At 40.1% G+C, this 23,544-nt stretch overlaps 2 protein-coding genes across 5 annotated transcripts in view; one reads left to right on the top strand and one right to left on the bottom strand.

Moving 5' to 3' along the window:
- The first annotated feature begins 1,652 nt into the window (after positions 1 to 1,652).
- tfg (trafficking from ER to golgi regulator) overlaps positions 1,653 to 23,544 on the top strand; it is a 32,707-nt gene continuing 10,815 nt past the window's right edge. The window contains exons 1-8 of one of the 4 annotated variants that reach the window (XM_046843652.1): positions 1,653 to 1,807; positions 4,604 to 4,791; positions 4,966 to 5,049; positions 8,232 to 8,378; positions 9,097 to 9,243; positions 10,040 to 10,186; positions 11,536 to 11,625; positions 11,780 to 12,682. In XM_046843652.1, the coding sequence (XP_046699608.1) occupies positions 4,608 to 4,791; positions 4,966 to 5,049; positions 8,232 to 8,378; positions 9,097 to 9,243; positions 10,040 to 10,186; positions 11,536 to 11,625; positions 11,780 to 12,171 (1,191 nt within the window). In that variant the 5' untranslated portion in view covers positions 1,653 to 1,807; positions 4,604 to 4,607 and the 3' untranslated portion in view covers positions 12,172 to 12,682. Of the gene's footprint in view, positions 1,808 to 4,603; positions 4,792 to 4,965; positions 5,050 to 8,231; positions 8,379 to 9,096; positions 9,244 to 10,039; positions 10,187 to 11,535; positions 11,626 to 11,779; positions 12,683 to 23,544 lie in introns of those variants that run through there. The other 3 variants (XM_046843659.1, XR_006924922.1, XM_046843645.1) reach the window with 3 other exon arrangements.
- LOC124381801 (target of Nesh-SH3) overlaps positions 12,816 to 23,544 on the bottom strand; it is a 39,068-nt gene continuing 28,339 nt past the window's right edge. The window contains 4 exon segments of the mRNA XM_046843670.1: positions 12,816 to 14,854; positions 14,983 to 15,102; positions 17,083 to 17,241; positions 18,471 to 18,500. Coding sequence (XP_046699626.1) covers positions 14,739 to 14,854; positions 14,983 to 15,102; positions 17,083 to 17,241; positions 18,471 to 18,500 — 425 coding nt within the window. The 3' untranslated portion in view covers positions 12,816 to 14,738.

Raw genomic sequence — 23,544 nt, 5'->3', positions numbered from 1 at the left:
CAACTCCTTCTGACCTTTTTTTACTTCTCTATCAACATACTTAAAGCAAATAAGGCATCAGCTGCTCAAAATACTCCCTCCATCTTCTCAACACACTCTCCTCACTAGTCAACACATTTCCATCTCCATCCTTTATTGCTCTAACTTGCAGCACATCCTTCCCAGCTCAGTTCCTCTACCTGGCCAATCGGTACAAATCATTTTTTTCTTCCTTAGTGTCTGACTTCTAATACAGAATAGAATAGTTTTTATTTGTCACATATATATTACAGCACAGTGAAATTTGTTCTTTGCATATCCCTGTGTGCTCAGAAGCTGGGGGTCAGAGCGCAGGGTCAACCATGATACGGCGCCCCTGGAGCAGGGTTAAGGGCCTTGTTTAAGGGCCCAACAGTGGCAGCTTACGATACCGGGGCTTGAACCCCCGACCTTTCGATCAGTAACCCAGCACCTTAACCACTGAGCTACAACTCCTAATATGCCTTTTCTTTTGCTTTTGCCACATGCGATTTATAAGAATAAACATACAGACTTCCCTAGACATTCAAGTGCAATGGGCACTAATAACCTCCTCGGTTACCATAGCAACGAAACAAACAGACCACATACTTTTAGGCTTGTGACGCTTTATAGGCTTGTGACGCTTTGATCCTCACCAAACACAATCTAAACATACTTAAGTGCAATACCAAATTGTTTTCGGACCTTTCCGATAACAAAAAAGTCATTGTAGGTTTTCAGACAACGATAAGTCTTTACACGCGGCTGGATACGATATTTCAGGTAAACGATTAATGTTCTGAGTAAAGATGTTGTCGCATCAATGTCTGATTTAAGGGTCCGGTAATTCCACATTATCATCTATATTTAGTTTTAACAAATATCTTAACTGTTTTGTTTTAGATAGACTTTGTGTTAGTCGTTTTGTTTTGACAGCTCCATGCTTTAAAAATTGCGGTATTGTAAATGCTTAAGGACCAGACATGCGCAGTATCAACACAACGCATTTGTCATTGTTTACTTCATACGGTCTATCTATCTATCTATCTATCTATCTATCTATCTATCTATCTGTCTGTCTGTCTGTCTGTCTGTCTGTCTGTCTGTCTGTCTTTCTGTCTGTCTGTCTGTCTGTCTATCTGGCAGTCGTCAATCCGTCCATCATCTATCTGTCTGTCTGTCTGTCTGTATGTCCGTCCGTCCGTCCGTCATCTATCTGTCTGTCTGTCTGTCCGTCCGTCCGTCTCCGTCCGTCCGTCCGTCCGTCTATCTATCTATCTATCTATCTATCTATCTATCTATCTATCTATCTATCTATCTATCTGTGTATTTAAATCTATTATTATGATAAATACATGTACAGAAGTGTCCTGTAGATCAGGTGAGTATGCAGTGTATGTTAAATCTTTATGATCATGCTAAGTATGTACATTAGTGTCTTTAAATCCAATCATGTTCCCTCTACTAGCTTTCCATTTGAAAGACACTTTCTACGGATATCAATTCAGAGACAAGGAACACACAGCACTTCTTTTTTTTTCCTTTCTCTTTTTTAAGGTGTTTGATCATGCACAAAGGTGCTTGATGTGGTCCCGCAGTCGTGTGTCTAATCAGTCAATTCTGTATGAGTATGATAATCCAATCATGCTCATCAGGGTGATCGAGTCCACTGCGCATGTGCGGCTGTGTATGCCACGTACAGGTCGAGTCACTTCCGGATGTGTAGTGCTACTCGGAGCTAGTCCAGTGGAGACTGGTTCTACCAAAACACTGTTTACCGCTGCGGGATCAACAGCAAAAACTCCAGGTACAACACTGTTATTATAATATAGAAAAGTGTACGATTGTGTCCGCAGTCACACGTGAATTTTTTAGCATGTCACGTGTTTAAGACTCGGGCTGCGCTACTTGGAACCGCTGAGTCTTCCTAGCTAAGTGTTAGCATCAGTTTAGCCTCTGGAAAGTGGGGCAAACAAAAAATAAAGCCGTTTGGGGCAAATTGTAAGTGTTTTATTATTCACGATTTGTTGTTTGTTGCTTGAAAAAGCTTCGTGTTCATGTTCTTAGAAAACACTATTGAGATCCCTTTTTGTTTTTTCGTCGACGCCGGCAGAGATGAGCTGAGGAGTCTCTTTGTGGCAGGAAGTTTCCGTGACAGCTGGTGGGCTGTAATTCTTTCCACACCTGTTTTCCAGGAGTTCGCCTGTGTCGTGAATGGTTGGGAGCCGCGCGTGCGTTCCTTAAACTAAAGCGCTGATTGGCCGGCCGGCTCGAAATGACCGAAATACGGGTGTAAATGGGAAACAAGTCGTTGCTGAAGAGTGGCTCGCTATTTGTCAGAGAGAAAATGTCCTGCCAGCAACGCAGCGAAAATGGCGTGACGGTGTGCCGTCCGATTCCGAACACGCATTATTATCTATTTACCCGAATTGACTGTATATACAGCTGGAAACGGTGTTGGGGGACCTTTTAGGAAGGTTTCTATAAGGTTTTTGATTGTATCAAAGGTCTTTTTGTTACTTATAGATAATGAGTAGCTGTAATGTAGCGCGGCCGAGCCTCGCCCATGTCACTGTCAGAAAGTCAACACCAACTTAGAAATGGTATTGGAGTGGATTGTTGTAGGTGATCATAGGTTAAAGAAGAGTTTTTTCTATATCCAGACCCTGTGTTCAGGATCCTAATAGGATCCTGGTCCCTGAGTCCATGACATGTTTTCTGATCTTTGGCTGTTTATTAATTTAGACTTAAACATACTTTATTGATCCAGTGAGGGAATTTATTGTGTTACACAAACAGTAGTTTACATAAATGTCTACCGTTCATTTATGTATTTCTGTCACTCCCATCACTGTAATCACCACCTACAGGTTTCATTTCCTACATCAGAGTTGGTGTAAGTGGCCAAAGTCTCTCCTGAGAAGCCAAATCATTCCTCCTGCTCTGACCCTTAGACTCCTCCGTGGCATTACTGTTAGTGCTCACTCTGTAGTGCTCCTGAAGCCAGGGACAAACTTGACTCAGATTACCAGGCTCCTAATTAAAGGGTTTGCTTTCCTGTCTTCTATTTCACCGGACTCTTCTGCGTATCCGATTCCATTCAATTAGGGTCACCAGGCGGCTTGCCATGGCTATCGAGAGGAACAGGCTCAGGAGGTGCAGGATTAACCCTTCAAAGACTTTCGAAATTGTGAAGTCGTTCTTGTAGATACAAAGACTGATTTATCAATCTATCAGTTTATTCACCCCAGAGGGAAATTCACAGAGTGTCACAGAGAGTAAAAAGTATACTAAAAGCAATTGACATTATTACGGAAGTCTTAAGAGGCCGTACATTTCATAATTCTTTTTTGTTTTCTAGTTATCACGTCTTTTAATTTTTTATGATCTTGACACAACATTGTTTCCTCGCGATCAGTACTTCATTTTTCTGCGTATTATAACGGCAGCGTTATTATCCGTGATGCTGCCTCTCGAACATGCTCTTATGCCGAATACGCAGCAAAAACGAAGTACCGATCACAAGGAATGTTCTAGATGCTGCGTCATGGATAACACGTGGATTCGATGGGGCTCGGGCTCTGATGTCAAATACACAGAGAAAGTACTGATTACGAGGAAACAATGTTATGTCTAGATCGTGAGAAAACAACTTTTGTTATGTCGTGATCAGGAGAACAAATGATATAATGCATTAGAACTTCCATACATTATAGATGAAGGATAACAAGGGAATAAATATATATATATATATATATATATATATATATATATATATATATATATATATATATATATTACACACAGTGTATGAAGGAGTATTCAAAGAAGAAACAAATACGGTGTGTACAGACAAATGTAGAACTGTTGAACAGTCTGTTAGACTTTTGACAACTTAATTGACCGTAGTCACTCACGTTCGCACGCACATTCTCTTGTATGTGTAAATGTATGGACTAAAGGGAGTTTAATACATTACAGCGCTGGGGGCAAAAAGATTTTCTGTCTGAGTTATTTGTTTTTTTTTTTCTTTTTCTTTTTCTTTTCATAGTTCAAATCATAGTTACCCAGTGGACCAGCAGGTTTAACAACATGTAAAATGGGAGAAAAAAATCTGAATAGACTTTTGCAAAACATATTATTTCATATGTTCTTTAAACATGAGTTAAATCAAGAAGTCGGACCCAAATTGAACTTTTAATTACATATATTTATGATGCGTCAAAACCCCGGATTGTAAAAAGGGAGAGCGTAAATATTCAAATATTTCCACCAGCTGTTTTCTGTATTTTTGTTGTGTGAGAGGGGAAAAAAGGGGTTTTCTTAAGACAAAAAAAGGCCAAACAGATGTCTTCTGTTCTTACACACGCAAATGTGGAATTGAAGAAAGGTTTGATTCAGCACTTTTTACCCATTTTTTCCATTGTTTTGGCAAGTGCGATTTTATTGCTATAAAATTACAATGTGTCTCCAATTATCTCTAGCAATAAATTAATACTTATCTTTTTATTTTTTATTTTTAACAGTCAGTTCAGGGTGAATTACGACTCAAATTTAGAAATGTATATGCTCCATAAAACTTCATTTGTCTTGTGTGTTTCAGCAGTATGAATGGGCAGCTGGACCTGAGTGGGAAGCTGATCATCAAGGCTCAGCTGGGCGACGATATCCGCCGCATCCCCATCCACAATGAAGACATCACCTACGATGAGCTCCTGCTCATGATGCAGCGCGTTTTCCGCGGCCAGCTCCAGAGCAGCGACGAAGTCACCATCAAATACAAGGATGAAGGTGTTCATGCACACGTAGTCTGAACATAGCTTAATCAAATACATTCACTGGTGCATTTTTCATGGAGTGATTCTGATCATTATTCCTCAACAGATATGGAAAAGTAGTTCCATATTCATCCGAGTCATATATGAGTTTATCCTCTGTGGTTCATGCTTTTTGTTTCTGTTGCAGATGATGACCATATCACCATCTTTGACAGCTCTGATTTGTCCTTTGCCATCCAGTGCAGCAGAATATTAAAGCTCACTCTGTTCGGTAAGTTATGATCTGTGAGCTTTGGTTTTTATGACTCGACTTAAACCTGCATAGTCGTTCATATACTTCTCCTAAACTGCTCAAGTTTTAAAAATAGAACCAATGACAATGAATACAACTGAACTGCAGTCACATTTCTGATCCCAGTTTTATATATATATAGACCATGGGACCACATGTTGTATTGAGGTTTAAGGGCTTAAAACAGCAGTGCTGTTGTATAAACAGATAATCCCTCTCCAGCTGTGAGGAATAAATGACCCGACATTAATCCCTTCTTGAAAGCGTTGGCTTTGTAATTTGTTTTAAGAGAATGCGACTGGAGGCACGAGTACGAATGAATGAATTTGTCTAGAAATCCACTGATCTTCATAACGAAACGTTGTGGATGTGCATTTTTGTTAGGATTTTAACAACGAAAAGGGCTCCATTATACTTATCCTGATCATTTTAATAATATTTCGAATTAAGCACTTATTTCGACGTGAAACACTTGTTAACGTGACTTCGGAAAACCGATTTAGGGTTTTACTGCTGAGTCGGAGAACAAATAAAGACAGCAGTCAGCTCCTGAAATATTGGCATGCTTGGTTTTTAGGTAATTTGGTGAAAAAAATCCCATTTTTGCTTAATTAACCATTTAAAATGCAAACATATGCAGACTTTTAATTGGACTTTTTTTTTCTATTGTTCTGCACTTAGTATTTTGTGCAGTCTCTCTTTGCCAAAATAGCCACGTCTCCCCTATAATGTTTTAATGAGTTTTAAGAACAAACAGCAATAAATCTGAGGCCACTCCTAAATGCAGAATGTCTCCAGATCACCGGTTTTCAGCAAAATTTAGGTCAAGTGCTTGTGATGTCAAAAACTTGATTCTTTGGTCATTCAACTATATATAAATTCTGGATCATTGTTCTGTTGAAATATTCAACTTTGACCTTGAAGAATCCGCCTAGTGTTTAATGGCATCCATGATGAACCTTGAATCCTAACAAGGTTCATTGGACCTTTTGGTGGAGGGGAAAAAACATTTCAGCAACATCCCAGATTCTCCACTCTGTTTAACATTAGTTTATTTTTAGTTTTACTATTTGAACTCCCAAATCATATTCACTGTTTGTTAGCAGAAAGCTTTATTTTTGTGTTCGCTCACCACAGAACCCAGTTTCAGTCAGTGTTCTAGTAGATTTTTGTGGCTAGATGATAAAAAAATGGCGGTTGCCATTACTTCTGAATGGAATAGAAACATTTGGTGATTTGGGTTTCTGCTGTAAACCTCTGGGGGAAAATCCTTACTAACCAAAACCATAGAAATTGAAATCAGAAGGACACTCAATTAATACTGCGTAGAGTCTTGTTTTGCTTTCAAAACCGTTTTGGTGGCAAAAAAACTTTTGTTGGAATAACCGCATTATGCAATTCTTGTAGATTTTTTTTCCAGGTCTGCTTTAATACTTCGAATCTCCAGTGGAATTCAGACCTGGAAGGCCACTGATTAACCAGTTTCAAGCTGCATTTTCTTTGTCATGATGGAATTAGACTTTAGAAGATGGTGGATTGTGGCCATCAAGGATGCATGTGGATAGCAATAATACTTTAGTAGAATCTGGATCGTTTTTGTTTTTTAATTGCGCCATTCTGAGCGAACTCTAAAGACGTTTTGTGTGTGAAAATCTCAGATCAGCAATACCCAAAGCAGCTCCTCTAGCACCAACAATAAAGGGCATGACAACGCCCACCACACCCATTCTGATGGTCTATGTGATCATAACCCGAACCTGCTGGCTCGTATCCGGTGCCACAGTTGGCTCTTAGATAATTGCATGAGTAAGAAATTGTTCAGTGAGTGTATTTATTATATATTATGGCCAGCAGTAACAAGTGACTGCTTACACGTTATTATTCAGTAACGTAGGTCAATATTCACCATGGCCATCTTAGAGTTGATAAGAATTCATTAGTTAGAATATATTTTCTAGTCAGTCATTGCTTCCTGAATTAATTATTTAATGTTTGTGAACAAAATGTTTTCGCTTGGCAGATCTAGTCAAGTGATTTTTTGAGGGCTTTTCCTCTACAGTCGTCTTTAAACAAGAGATATAATGATACAAAATGAAAACACATGTGTTCAAAAAGCAAAATAGGGACCAGAACATATAAAACATGATGAAGGCGTGTGAGTGGTGCCGGTTATTACTTTGTTTGCATTGCAAGTTCTTTCACGCGCTGACTGAATCCTACATTAAACCTTAGGTAACCTTAGATTATATAAGTAGCAGAACATGCTGTTATAGGAAAATAATCAACAATGGGGTGGTGTAAAGCTGGATCAGTGTGTAGTCTGCCTGAATGAGCTGCTGTTGCAGAAACAAGACCGTATTAGGACCAGCTTAATAGATTGAACCTGTGAGTTGAATTACAGTTAGGATTACTGTCAGGGCTGCTGTTAATTCATGCATGGGTCATTCACTTTTCCATACTGAGCTCCATTTAAAATCATGGATGTTTGGATGCAGTCTGGTGAGAAAAGAGTGTAGCCATGGCAGTGCATTTAATCAAAGACAGAACAGCAGCAGTGCTTCGTTTTACTCTAAAATGTAAATGTCCACCAGGGGGAGCCATAGCACTCATTGTGCAGAGGTACAAATCGGAAAGTGTTTAGGCTTCATTCGGATGGTAATGTCATCTTGGCTTAAAAACCCACTTGTTACAGCTAGTTGCATAAGTGTGACTTGGTTCACTCTTGCATACGGTGTGCATGTACGTGTGTGGGCATTTTCTTGCAGCCATTGTCCAAAGATCAATTCTTTCCAGCCAGATGATGTGATTTCCTGTCGGAGGTTTTTGGTTGCAACCCTGAATCTTTCTGCCAGAGGGGTCATTAACTGAGGCGACAGAGAACATTGGGAGGGGAAGGAAGATATGGGGAGAGGTGTATTTGTGCAGGCCAAGCTTGTAGCGCTTGACTGCTGGCCTGTGGCTTTTCAACCTCACGTGCATGAATGTGTACCAAACGTGTGAGTAAGAGACCGGGACTGCACTGAGTGGGTGTGTCAAGGAGCCTCGTGCTCATTTGCAAATTGCAAAACAGGGTAGTCTTGTTTTTTTTTTTTTGTTGTTTTTTTCCGTTGTGCTCCACATATATGCACCTTTCCCACTGAGGAAAATGAGTGTTTTTACAGTGAACGGGCAGCCGCGGCCGCTGGAATCGTCTCAGGTCAAGCACCTGCGCAAGGAGCTGATCCAGCTGAGGAACAGAATCAACAGCCTGCTGGACAGCCTGGAGCCTCCCTCAGAGCCTGCACTGGAGAGTAACAACCCTGAGACTGGTATACTACAATAAATGAGCCTTTCATACACACCCATGTCACACACAAGCTGGGAAATCTGTCTCAAAACACAACTAGAGAACACATTTACGCTTGAAGCTTCATCTGTAATAGTTCCTTTATGAAGACCATATTGCATCCTAGCTAATGATTTTCAAACCTGCCGAAATGATTCGGTATACATTTTAGTCAAATGTGCACTTATTTACAATACGTTCTCTACATTTCTTTAAGAACACAAAGATTAGTTTTTTTTTCTTAACTTGTGTTAACAGCCTCCCTAACCAGCCATGAGAACGGTTTCAGTTTCGTTTTTTTTCTCGTCTGGAAAATAATTCAAATTGATTAAATGTAAATGTTTGGATAACATTATGTTCAAAAGTGTTAATTTCCTTTAAGACTGGAGCCTTTTGGGACATGCGCGTCATTATAGCCACTGAATAACAAATTAGCTCACGCCATGAAGCTATCCAGACCTTTTACAAGAAGCTGAGGGAGTGAGAGGGTTTGGCCAATAGTCTGTCATGGTGCTTTGAATTTAGTGCATTAAGTTGCTCTGAGTAAACTGTGTACTCTAATGCCTTGTTGTGAAATAAAATTCGCTCTCATATGTGTGGGGGTTATAGTTTTCTATTTATGCAAATTAGTACATATGAACTAATCAAAGCTGTTACATAATACTTCATTTGAAACCTGAGGCCTTGTGTTTGTCTTCTAGAATGTGTGGAAGCTGTAGATGGAGCAATGAGGCAGGCTCCGCCGGTCAGCGCTGCCAGCATGTCTGCCTTTGACCCCCTGAAGAACCAAGAAGAAGTCAGCAAGAACGTCATCTCAGCTTTTGGCCTGTCGGAAGAGCCTGGTCCTGGTATGGTTTTTTTTTTATTTTAAATAGTTCACCTCTGGAGTAGATTGTAAAGGAAGTGAATGGTCCTCTGTGGTACAAAACTATTATTTGTACTTTGGATTTCACATCATCGTATTAAGGACAAGTGGCTTAGATGCCCAGTTCACTTAAGTTATTTTATTGTTGTTGGTTTACCCTTTGATCTTTTTTTGGTTTGTTTTCTTTCCTATGATCAAGTCAGATCTGTAATTTTTTGTTCAAAGTTAAAATTTCAATGAACTCTATGTAGTTCTACATCAGAGAGCCACAGTTTCACACAAGACAATATTTCCACAGACTCAAAATTAGTACAGGCTTTTCTTTTTTTATTGTTAATATTTATGTATTTTTGTAAACAAATAAAACACCCTGCCTGGTGAACCCCTGCCCTACATGCATCTACATAGTTTAGACACCATGTGAGACTCAGCCACACATACAAGAGATGTTTCAATGTTCAGCCATTTTTATCTATTATGAATAGTCAATATGTTTTGTTATATGTTGTAATCAAATTTCTGCTTTGTAGCTAGTAGTCTCTGGTTTGATGAACTGCTATCAGCTATGTTGTTCATGTAAATGCTGTCGATTGGCTAGAACAATTTTTGAGGTACAGCCAGTTATAGTTATTGATGCTGCAGGGATTTTGAAGAGCTTGTTTTGGTCAATTTGAATACTGTTTCAGGGTTGCATCTGGACCAACCTCTCTCTCTCTCTCTCTCTCTCTCTCTCTCTCTCTCTCTCTCTCTCGCTCTCTCTCTCTCTCTCTCTCTCTCAGCTCCAGTTGTAGCTGCAGTGGAAGAGCGCTCTGGCACTCCTGACAGTATTAATTCATCCTCTTCTGCTGCACATCCTCCTGCTGGCACGGCTCAGGGCGCCCCACCTTACTCAGGGGTACAGCAGAATCCTGCTACAGGAATTGATGGTAAAACACACACTCTCACATACTAGAATGGTGTTTTTTTTGTGTTTGTTTTTTTTGTTTTTCCCCCAAAAAAATTTTTTATATGTTTTTTGTAAACAATTTTAAGATTAAAGTCTTTCTCTGGATTGCTGATCAGCGGCAAGCAATAAATATACAAGCGATAATTAAGCAAATAATTTTTTTTAAATAAACATTAATCAGACAATAAACAATGTGTCTTGTTTCTACAAAGGCACAAACCTTTCCACAAAGGTTTCCTTTATGAAACTCCTCCACCGTTTGGAAGGAATGTGTCTGTTTTAGGTACAAGTCCCAATTCAAGCTGGGTACAGACCTGAGCATTCAGACAAGTGTGGAAAATGCTCAGGAAGGAATCTGAGGGAAAAGGGCAGAGAGAGGAAATCTGGAAAGACTCTTGTATATTTTAGTTAGCGATATCCTGATGTTTGGCTGCATAATGTCACACCTGCACAAGTGTATGCACCCACAAAAGCGTGTCTGTGAACAAAACCGAGGTCAGAAACTTTGCAGAAGGGCCTTTGGAAATCCCCGGGTGTAAATAGAATCAGACTGTTACTCTCATTCTTTTAGTTTTCAAGAGAGAGAGGTTGCAGGAAATCAGAAAGGGGGGAAAAAAACAACCAAAACTGGTCAACTGAGCTACGCTGGTGAGGAGTGTCATGTTTTCCCTCCGTCATGTTGGATTTGGTTCTGCTTGGTTTCCACAGGGGCTCCCATGGCTGCTTAATCCAAGTGAGGAAACTGTTGTGTTGCTCATGGTTTCACAGTGTCATAACTCTTGGACCTTTGATGCTTTTCTGTGCTTTTTTTTTTTTATTTTTTTTTTTTTTATATCAGTCCAGTGATCTGCCATATTTTGGAACACACACACATTTTTTCTCTTTTGTTACTTAGTGCTGTACACAAACACACCATGAACCCTCAATGACTTATCATTAAAAACTGTTATATTGTATACGTTCAGTTCCTCGTGTGTGGGTGGATTTGTGTGTCCTTTTTTGATGTGTGTCCAGTTCTGCCTAACAGGACATGTTTGTTTGGATAGTTTTTATTTTCCCCGTCGTTTTCTTTCCTGTGTGTTAAGCATCTGGTCAGAACAACAGAACAACTGCTGGACATGTTGTCTTTTCGCAGTGTTTTTTGTGGACCAGTTAATCTTCTGGGATTGATTTGTATATTTTTGTGATATTCCAAGCCCCAACTTTAGTTTGAAGTAAAAACATTGTAATGATCGCTTATCAGCGATCTTTGAATCCTTTAATGCTTTTTGAACGCCCATGTTGGCCTGATCAGTGTGCGAGATTCTGATGCGTTTGTCCGTTTCTCAGGTCAGATGTATCAGCAGTATCAAGCTCCAGGTGGATATCCTCCTCAGCAGCCAGCCGCTCCTCAGCAGCAGTATGGCATGCAGTACACAGGTAAATTTCCTCACCTCTGCACTGACATATTACAGCCCACTGCAAGGAAAGTGTAGACTAGTAGAGCATTTGGCTCTTTGTTTTCCAAAGTCTTTATATAATTTATTGCTCATTAAAATCTTACCACTTTTTTTTGTCTGTTTCTCACCTTCAGCAGGCTACACTACTCAGCCTGGTGGTCCTCAACCCCCTCCACCTCAGCAACAGTTCCAGAATTACCCCACCCCTACATCTCAGGCTGCTGCTCCTGGCTCCGCCCCTGGATTTAGTGGCCAGTCACAGGCTCCGCCCCCTCCCCAGCCCCAAGGTACAGGCCAGTATGCACCGCCTCAGTTTCCTGCTCAGACCTACACTTCCCAGGCCTCCCAGCAGCCAGCCAACTACAGCCTGCCACCCAATTCCCAACCGGCCCCAGGGTATCAGTCTCGTCCTGCATACACCCCGCCCCCAGGTGTGACCCCACCACCAGGGGGCTCCAATCCTTATGCTCGCAACCGCCCCCCTTACGGCCAGGGCTACACCCAGCCTGGCCCTGGCTACCGGTAAAAAAAAAAGAAAAAAACAGCTGAAGCACTAGAGTAGAACAGATCAAACCCCAACGCCCTGAGTTTGATGTTTTTTTTGTGTGTGTGTGTGTGTGTGTGTGTGTGTGTGTGTGTGTGTGAGAGAATGTAGAAGAATTGAATTTGCGTGTGGTGGCACAGATGAGACCAATTGATGTAGGAGTTGAGAGCTCTGTGTGTTATTGGAGTGAGAACAACCTGTGCATGTGTGTTTTGGTGTGCTTTGGCGTGAGCGTTTTATTTTAACACTTGTCTACTCGTTGGTGTTATCGTGTGTTAAATCATGAGTCAGCTTTCTGTTAAAACACTAGATATAATCATAACTGAAGGAAAGTACCTTGTTAAATTCTCTCCCCCATTCATTCTTTCCTTTTCGTCATTCCCTTTCTCCTGGTTTTTATTAATACCTGACTGGCCCTGTTCAGTGGCCCAAGTCATTCTGTATAAACTGTAACATTTGTTTTCTGGAGGTGAATAAAGACTTTAAAACTAAATTTTGATTAAGTGTTTGATGGATGGATGAAATTGGTATGTTCCACACGTTTCCCACCTCATTTTGTAGATTTTCTCATAAATGGGTGCCAACATTTTTTGCGAGGACCTACTCTGGTATGTATACAACTGGTGTAAAGAAACAGAGAAAAAAATATTTATTTCTTATTTTTTGCACCTTCACATAGAAACCGCAAAGTATTCATCAATAAAAGTGATACATTTTCTAGCATTCGCTAGAAATCATTCGTGTCCAAAGCACCTTTTTAAATAGTGTTAATATTGCAATACACCTGAATCTCCCAACAGCTGATCAACATTCAACATATCAACGTTTATCTTCATGGTAACATCTTATAATAAGTTTAAAAGCTGCGAGACTAAATAAGCATGAGGGTTTAATTTAGCGTATTCACATACACATCGATCAGGAATAACACTGACATTATAACATTATGACTGGTGAAGTGAATAACACTTATTATCTCTTCATGGCACCTGTTTATGTGTAGGACATAGTCAGCAAGTGGATATTTTGTCCTCAAAGTTGATGTTTTAGCAGCAGGAAAAATGGCTAAGCGTAAGAATTTGAGCGAGTTTAACAAATTGTGATGTCTAGACGACTGGGTCAGAGCGTCTCCGAAACTGCAGCTCTTGTGGGATGTTCCTGGTCTGCAGTGGTCTATCAAAAGTGCTCTAAGGAAGGAACAGTAGTGAACTGGCGACAGGGTCATAGGCGGCCGAGGCACATTGATGCATGTGAGGAGCAAAGGATGGACCGTGTGGAATCTAACAGACAAGCTCCTGTAGTTTAAATAGCTGAAGAAGTTAATGCTGTTAATGCTCGACAGGTCAGAACTGTTTTGGCAGCAAAAGAGGGACCAACACAATATTAGGCAGGTGGTCATAATGTTATGTCAGATCAGTGTACACATTGAATGCTAGAACCCAAGTTTTCCCAGCAACAAGATTGCCCAGATGGCATCACACTACCCCTGAGGCCACCTTCCATTACTCCAAAGTCTAGTTCGGATGCTCCTGTGCCAAATGTAGGTGCTTTTAGTGCTGGCAGGTTCCAGCATCGGTATTTTAAACGATCTGAAGCTACACAACAAACTGTGATGCACTGTGTGTACTGACACTCTTCTATCATACCCAGCATTAACTGTTCCAGCAATTTTTGCAGCAGTAAGTACTCCATGGGATTGGACCAGGTGCTTTAGCCTCCAGTCCCCACACATCAATAAGCTTAAGACACTCGCTGGTTGTTCCTTGGTTTTGGATCACTTATCATAGACCGAAACCACTACATACTGGCAACACCCCACCAGACTTGTCATTTTGGAGATGCGCCGACCCAGTCGTCTAGCCATTCCAATTTTCATGCTTCCAACAAATCAGCTTTGAGTCCCGACTGGTCACACGCTGTCTAATATATTTCACAAGTTGAAAGTTGCCAGATGATTAAAAAAGTTGACTAAGATGAGATCCTTTGCACCAGTCAGTGGTTTTAATGTTATTGCTGACCGGTGTATATTTGCCAAATGTGCTGCACCTATTTTGCAAAACTTGCAAAAGAGGACAACGCAAAACCATTTTCAATGTTGATTCTGGTAACGTGCATGTGTATTAGCCCCAATGCATGAAATTTCCCATCTCAGGTGTTTTACTGTATATTAATTACATCGATGCTTATTATGACCAATTCCCACCTTTTTTGCATATGTGATTACTTTTGCCAATTTGCCAGGAAACTACTGCGTATGTTATCCCAGGCATCTTGATAAATAATTTACATGTTTTAAACATTCAGGGAGCCTGCTACCCCGTACTGTCATAAACTCTGCTATTTCTCTACGTGTCTGATAAATTTGTTCTGCATATAAATAGTATTAAGCATTTAATATGTGCCATTAGATACTGCGAATAATACACAATAGAACGTGTTTCCTTTCCTTTTTTTCCCCTTTCTGTACATATTTATACATTGTCAGCTTCATCATCTATGACACAGTATACATTCTAATCAGGGCACATCCTCAGAAAGCATCAGCATTCCTACCATGACCCAGGAATGGGGACTCCACACTCATACCAGGCGACATAGTTGATTTGGGTGCTACCCCCAATCTTTCCAAACCTCACAGGCTCCTGGCGCATGGCCCGGAAAAAACCTGAAAAAGATACCAATTAAACATTTGTGCACTGGAAAAAGACAAATGCAGCCTAAAAGAAATTTCTCACATTACTAGTTAGGTTCTGGTTCAAGTATGTGAGAGAATGTCTGCACAAATTACTGTACCTTGTTTGAGTGGTAACTGGTGTGGCGGCAGCAAGCCGGTCCGTCCATCCAGGAAGGAATCAACAAACTGACAATGATCCTCTCCATATCCAGTCTCATCCCCAATATTATAAAACTTCCCTACAGATAGACAGGCCACAGATGCATATTAACTTTAACATGTACGTTTATATTTAATTAATCTGTTAGATGTTGTAATTCATTGTTATTTAGAGGTGCTTCGTAGTCTCCATCGAAAACATGTTCTTTTGCAGGTAGAAACAGGCGAGGATATAAAAATACTTTTAGTTTTACATGCATCTATTCGTACATATTTCATATTCATACATTCATATTACTTTTGCTTTCATGGTCAAAGACAGAGGTCACCAAGACATCTCCCTCCCATCCCACATATTCTAGTTCAGGGGTCTCAAACCTTTAGGACACCATGAACAGGTCTTTTTTTTAATATATATATTCTTCCGGATTAGCTGGTGGTGGTGGGCTGTGTGTGGGTGTGTGTGTGTGTTTACATAGTATAAACATCAAAACAATAATTCATTCATTTCCTTATTTGGCATTTAATTTTAGTCCCTCAATACTGGGTGCCAAAGCAAATTCCAGACACCAAATCAATTTTCAGGGCTACATTGATTCATTAGCTAATGTACCTCCACATATTACACACACACCAGGTTGGGAGCATGTGACCTGCCCTCAGAGACAAAACTGTACTGAGTCATCATATTTTTGGTTAAAGGCTGCTTTCTTTTTTCCCTTTTTGTCATCAGTAGTTGGTATTTTCTTACCTCTTCCACTGAAGAGACTTTCAAGGGACTTTTAAGTTTAACCCTCATGTTAATGATTATCTGAACCTAATACAAGTGTGGAAATTATGTATTCTGAAATCGTGTGATATGTACATTTGGATAGTGGCTCTAAAGGAGCAAGATGTAACCTGCAAAATATATTCTCATATTTATTTAATTTTCCCAGAACATTTTTGCAATCCAGTCTCGGCTCATTGGTTGGGTACCTCTGTTCTAGTTCCTCCTGGGGATCTCTAAAAGCTCTTAAACCAAGTGTAAAACATAAACTATCTATTGAAATACTAAACCTGGCTTTGGTTTTCTGTCTAGTAGGATGTGCCAGATAAAGTTCTAGAAACCAATTAAGGGGTGACTTCATAATGTCCTCAACTGGCTCCACTAAATATTGGATTAGCAGCAGCTGCATTTATTCTACATTTATGTCTTCTTGCATCTTTCATGAATAAGGTTACAAGATACTGAAACTTCTGTACTACAGGCAGGATTCCTTCTCTCACCTGAAGGAATTCAAGGTGATGGTTCGGGTACTACGACAAATTACATGGCTAGTTTAGAGGTCTACATTAGATAGAACCTAAAGAACATTGTCTGGAAACAGTGAGGATACCTCTAGCCCCCTGCACTTGCCAAAGCTTGCTTTCAAATCACTATTCAGTCCATGAAATCATCAAACAGGAAAGAAGATAAGCCACACCTCTCACATCCATGTATCTGTTTTGACCTAATGCCAAAATACCAGAAATGTTTCCATACAGAAACAAGATTCCTGCAGGACCTCCCAAACCAAATGCCAGGCCCAAGAATTACAGGCTTTCTTCAAATCCACAAAACACATGTAGACTGGATTATCTTACTCCTTTGACCCTCGATAAAGCTGTGCAGCATTAAAGAGTTAGTCCACAGTTCTAAAGCCTGGGCAGAACCAGCATTGTTCAATTCTAAATCTTAGACTTAGTCTTCCCTAAATAAACCCTAGAAAACAAAATGCAGACCACCATCCCAGTGTGCCAGTCTGTAGGGCCAGGCCAATATCTTTATTTAAGACCATTGTTCCCAGTATGGAGAAAAGTCTTTGACTTTGATCTTAAAGGGTCAGGAGTCGAGTTAATCCATTAAGGTGCAGAGCAGAGATTAAAATGCACATTCTGGTAGGTGGGGGTCCAAGTCGTCAGGGCTATAAAATTGGTCTATTCATTTTGACTTACTGCTTACTATGTCAGTACAAGGTTTTGTTTAGAGCTGCTCAAAATTCTACCTTAATGTCTAAGAAAAATAACAAGCTTCTGACCTTTTAGTGAATCACTCAGGTAGATCTTGTATCTGAGTGAGTTGCACAGCTGAATTCCAACAAACTTGCGATACCATGTACGTTTCACATATTGGGTTCCAGTGCACTCGGAATAGCCATCTGCTTTAAATGAGAACGATGACCAGATGGCATTTTTACCTGTAGGAAAGACATGATATAGACAATTTCACTCATAAGGAATGCTGCTTCTTTCGTATAAATACTTTTTTTTATTGCAACCTTTACTGCAACATCCATCAATTAAGAACACCTGTACTCCTGTTCATGCAATTGTCCAATTGGTGTTTGGTAGTAGTGCAGATACAGGCCAATAATTGTGTTGGGAATGTTTTCTTGGTTCACTATGGGCCCATCAGTACCATTCAGTTATCAGTTGAATGCCAGAAACTGTTTGGTTATTGTTGCTGAACATGTGCACCTCTTTATGGCCACAATGACCATCTCCTAATTGCTATCTCCAGCATGGTAATGCATCATATCACAAAGCAGCAACTGGTTTTGTTTTGTTAATTTGACACTGAGTTCGGTAATCTTTGGTGGGCTTCACAATCACCGGATCTAAATCCAATAAAATAGCTTTGGGATACACTTATAAAGAATTCATCTTATTCATTTTTATCACCACATTATCTGTGTAAAGCTGCTTTGAGACAATGTTCATTGTTAAATACGCTTTACAAATAACCATGTATTGAAAATTGAATTGAATGTGGTAGAATGAGAGATTCACATGATGAACGTGTACCTGAAAAATCTGTAATAATTAAGTGATGAAATAATATCAGCATGGATCAAAATAACAAGGGAATGTGTTCTATAGTTTATGGAATCGATGCCATGAAGAACTAAAGCTGATTTAAAAGGAAAGGAAAGCTCTACCGAGTATAGTGTTGTGTTTCTAATAAAGTGCTCCATGAGTAGTTTGACAGCTCATAACAGATATTCACTAAAACAATTAAAGCACCAATACTTAGCATTTATGGAGGAAATGTCACTTTATATTCAGCCTTGTAAAGGAGGAATTTAAGGTAATTCAAGTTGTAATGTAATTAGACTGTTTTTCTTTTGCAATTATTTCTGGATTTGTGAGCAAACATAATTAGAATGTCACAAATGTACTGTATGGAGCTAATTAACAAGTAGTTATAAATTAAGTTAGGAATTGTGATATAAACCAAATGTCCAGGATTATCATGCAATAGATTTCTGCAGTTTGTAAAATGCATAGTAACAACTGTAAGAAAAACAAATTCTTTGTAAAGATTTGACCAATTTGACCATTTTGAGTGTCCAACAAAATAAACATTTCATTCCTTCCCCTTTCTTTGGGCCAGTAATTGAATTTTCTGAATGATGATGGTATTTACCAGTTGGGACTTTGCTCACCCGAGGGTCCGCTGCAAAAGAAAAAAGTGGGCTTTAATGCCAGAAATGTTACATAATATAATATTATTTCCATATCATATGCATTACATCATTGTCTGGATAAAATGTGCCAGCACTGTTTGGAATACATTTGAGCTGTCACACTTTAATGACTTCTGCATGGCACATGGATTTTTTCTTCTCCCTTTCTCATCAGAATAATTTTTTGCAGGTACAGATCGATAATTTTTCAAGGAATCGCTCTCCTGCATTTGATAAATAGAGCTACAGTAAACTACATCATGTTTGTGGTCCCAGCTATCTGCCTGCATTTGCTCACACTTTTACTTGAAATGACCCAGGTCTGTTATCATGACATTTAACTACATAAATGCTTTCCTTATGTTAAGACTGGACTTCCTCTCTGTACTGTGAGCGATGTTCTGTTTTTCATAAGAGGCCTTAGCCTCGTAATTTATCAGTTAAGTCATGTGTTTTGGGTTAGCTGCTGGCGCTCAGACAGATTCTCTGGATTTAAGCAGCAAGTTATAAATGCCAAAAAATAAGCCAAAGAAACTGGCCAAATTACATAGATTTCAGCTTGGGCAAAGATATCTGGTTAATTCAACAAGATTTATTATAGAGGTGCAATTTTGAAGCCTTTTTTAGTCAAAATGTGAGCTGCCATCTAGAGCTGCCATTGTAATGGATCTCAATCATGCACTAGCCAGACAGTGGATCCACCTCTCACCCACCCTTATTTGTAAAGCTTTATATGAATAGAGTAGTTTGTTCTTTTGTTCTGGTTGTTCTGTTATGGAGATTGTTTAATAAGGAATGACACCTAAAGTTAATAGGGTACTCTGAATGCTCACTAAGCTCATAGCTGCCTCGGCTTTTGACATCTCTTTGTTTATTTACATTGGGTTCCTATTTATAACGTCAGTACAAGCAGCTACAGGGCTGTGAAAAAGAAATTTTGCCCCTTCCGTTTTTTTTTTTTTTTTTTTTTTTTCTCTGATTTTTAATGATTTCGATTTTATTTATTGAGAGAAAAAAGCTGTTCAAAAAGTTATTGCCACACCCTAGCATGATCACTTTATTTTTGTGTAATATTAAATGATGATGCTTGATGATCTGAACCATTTAATTGTGACAAATATGCAGAAAAAGATCAAATTACAAAAAAAAAATAATTAAACAGGGCTATAATGTTCAGGAGGACATTATAGATCTTCAGGTCTCTGGACTTTTAGCTTTTCTGAAGCTTGACTGTCATTCCCAGTCTAACTGGAAACTTCAAATTGTCAATCAGCTCATCAAACATGCCTTTTCATTTTTCATTACATTTACTTTAAAGAGAATATTGAAGGATTTAATACCATGAGCTGAATTTGTAAAACTGACAGAACAATCTTCCGAAAAATAATTTGTGAAAATATCCATTCACTAACATTCCCAGTTCCCACGAGCGAGGTTGCAAATTGTAGCCAGCCACTACAGCACCTCAGAAATATTTTGGCTCGACATTTGAATCCCCGTTAGTATAGCCATTTATATACTATATTCGTAAGGAATAATCCACAGTTACAGTTGATAGTGTTAGAGGTTGCACTAATATGCCATGGATTCTCACTCTTATATACTATGGCCATTTGCCAGCATTGATAAGATCAAACTGTGAATGTTAGTATCTTCTCAGGGGATAATACTATAGAAGTGAAACTTGGATATATTTTAGAGTAGTCAATGTGCAACGTGTATAGCAGTTTATATTTACTGTCCTCTGAAAATAATCCAACATACAGCCATTAGTGTCTAAATAACTGGCAGCGAATGTGAGTACATCCTAAGTGATAACAGCTGTATTTCGCTTAACCATGCAAAGCCACATGTCCAATTTATCATGTTCCTGTTTTTGTCTGCTTGACAGGACAATACAAATGTGTGTATCCTGTATTAGAGAAGTTAAAATTTGGTGCTTTGAATACAATTCTCTCATACTGACCACTGGGTGTTACTTTTTAAGGATTTAACTTTTTAAGGATTTAAGAATTAGAATTGTTGCTCCCCACAAAGATGCAGATGAATAAAAAGATCAGTAACATCCTAAAATTGAGTTACAGTGCAGTGGCCAGGGTCATACAGAGGTGTCCCAAGATGGAATCCACCAAGAAAAGGCCTCGCCAATGGTCGATCAAAGAAGTTGAGTCTGTGCTTTAAGTGCAGAAGCTGGCTTCAGAAAACAGACGCATGAGTGCTGCCAGCATTGCCGCTTGTCAGTGCTCAGACCATACGCCGCACACTGCAACAAGTCGGTTTGCATGGCCATCGTCCCAGAAGGAAGCCTTTTCTGAAGCTAGCTTACAAGCACTCATACAGTTTGCGGAATACAACCTGTCCAAGAGCATGAATTACTGGAACTAGTGGTCTGGTGAGACTAAGATAAACTTGTTTTGCTCAGATGGTGTCCAGCAAATTGTGTTTTGCCTACAGTCAAGCATGGTGGTAGTACCATCATGGTCTGGGGCTGCATGAGTGCTGCTGGTACTGGGGAGCTGCAGTTCATTGAGGGGGAAAAACGCTGAGGCGTTTCGTGGCATTTTTTCCTCATAACGCCAATACAAACTTAAATTACTCGTTTTTTTTGGTCCTACAGATAAGAGCAATACAACAATCAAGGTTTTTCTTTTATTTGTACACATTTATAATAAACAAAACGCTGTGCTTTTGTAAAATAAAGAAAACAGACAGGGGGCACTCTCTGCCATCTCTGTCTCCTCTCTTAACAGACAAACAAATAAAACAACCGGAATCTTAAATAAACCATTCACATTTCTCCAGTATCACCTCATTAACCGTCCGAGTGGAAACATAAAAAAGGTCCTCTTTGGTGTCCTGATAATGGACACATCCTGGTAGGTAATTTAAAACAACAAAATTACTTTAAAATGTTTACAAGAATATTTTGTTTTCATGCTCTATGTTGAGTTTGGTTTCACTAATAATAAACATCTTCTTCTTCTTTCAGCTTCTCCCATTAGGGGTCGCCACAGCGGATCATCTGTTTCCAAACCCCCCTGTCCTCTACATCTGCCCCTTTTACCCCAACCACCTGCATGTCTTCCCTCACCACATCCATAAACCTCCTCTTTTGCCTTCCTCTTTTCCTCCTTCCTGGTGGCTCCATCCTCAGCATTCTCCTACCGATATACCCCATGTCCCTCCTCTGCACATGTCCAAACCATCTCAATCTCACGTCCCTCACCTTGTCTCCTTGGCTGTCCCTCTAATAAACTTATTTTTAATCCTGTCCATCCTTGTCACTTCCAACCAAAACCTCGACATCTTCAGCTCTGCTACCTTCAGCTCCACCTCCTGTCTTTTACTCAATGCCATTGTCTCCAAACCATACAACATCACAGGTCTGACCACAGTGGTATAGACCACAAGTTTATAAGTCTGACCTATAAACTTTCCCTTTCATTCTTGCATATACTCTTCTATCACAAATCACTCCTGCCACTCTTCTCCACTCACTCCACCCTGCCTGCACTCTTTTCTTCACTTCTCTAACACACTCCCCATTACTTTGCACTGTTGACCCCAGGTACCTGAACTCCTCCACCTTCTCCACTTCTTCTCCCTGCAACCGCACCACTCCATTGCCCTCCCTCTCATTCATACACATGTACTCTGTCTTACTCCTTCTGACGTTCATTCCCCTTCTCTCCAGCGCATATCTCCAGCGCTCCAGGCTCTTCTCAAGCTGCTCCCTACTCTCACCACAAATCACAATATCATCCGCAAACATCATAGTTCATGGAGACTCCTGTCTGACCTTGTCCGTCAACCTGTCCATCACCACTGCAAACAAAAAGGGCTCAGAGCTTATCCTTGATGCAGTCCAACCTCCACCTTGAACCAGTCTGTCGTTCCTACCGCACACTTCACTGCTGTCATACTGTCCTCATACATGTCCTGCACCACCCTCACATACTTCTCTGACACACCTGACTTCCTCATACAATACCACAACTCCTCTCTCCACCCTGTCATACACTTTCTCTAAATCCACAAACACACAATTCAACTCCTGATCTTCTCTATACTTCTCCATCAACATTCTTAAAGCAAATAATGCGCCTGTGGTGCTCTTACTCTGCATGAAACCATACTGTTGCTCACAGATGGTCACCTCTTCTCTCAGTCTGGCTTCCACTACTCTTTCCCATAACTTCATGGTGTGACTGAGCAACTTAATTCCCCTGTAGTTACTGCAGGTCTGCACATCTCTCTTATGCTTAAAAATCGGTACCAGCACACTCCTTCTCCATTCCTCAGAATTCTCCATCTCCTCCATCTTGTTGAACAATCTGGTTAAAAACTCCATTGGCATCTCTCCTAAACATCTCCATGCTTCTACCGGTATGTCATACAACCGACTTTCCACTCTTCATCCTCTTAATTGCTGCTCTCACTTCCTCCTTACTAATCCTATCCACTACCTGCTTCATTATCTCCACACCATCCAACCTTTTCTCTCTCTCGTTTTCCTTCCTGCTCAAAATACTCCCTCCATCTTCTCAACACACTCTCCCCACTAGTCAACACAGTTACATCTCCATCCTTTATTGCTCTAACTTGCAGCACATCCTTCCCAGCCCGATTCCTCTGCCTGGCCAATCCGTACAAATCCTTTTCTCCTTCCTTAGTGTCCAACTTCTCATAAAGCTCCTCATATGCCTTTTCCTTGGCTTTCGCCACATCCCTCTTTACCTGCTGCCGCATCTCCTTGTACTCCTGCCTACTTTTCTTATCTCTCTGTTGCTCCAAATTCTATTTTGCCAACTTCTTTCTCCTTATGCTCTCCTGCACTTCCTCATTCCACCACCACGTCTCTGTCTTCCTTTCTATTCCCAGATGTCACCACTGCCATTTCCATCCTTTTAGCAAAATCTACCACCATCTGCCCTTCCACATTCCTCTCCTTAAAGACATACCTACCCATCACCTCCTCATCACCTCTGTTCCCTTCACCTACATGCCCATTAAAGTCTGCCCCAATCACCAATC

Source organism: Silurus meridionalis, chromosome 3 (assembly GCF_014805685.1).
Source record: "Silurus meridionalis isolate SWU-2019-XX chromosome 3, ASM1480568v1, whole genome shotgun sequence".
Taxonomy (NCBI): Eukaryota; Metazoa; Chordata; class Actinopteri; order Siluriformes; family Siluridae; genus Silurus; species Silurus meridionalis.
Note: the sequence above shows the minus strand (reverse complement) of the source record. Positions and strands in the feature narration are given on the sequence as shown.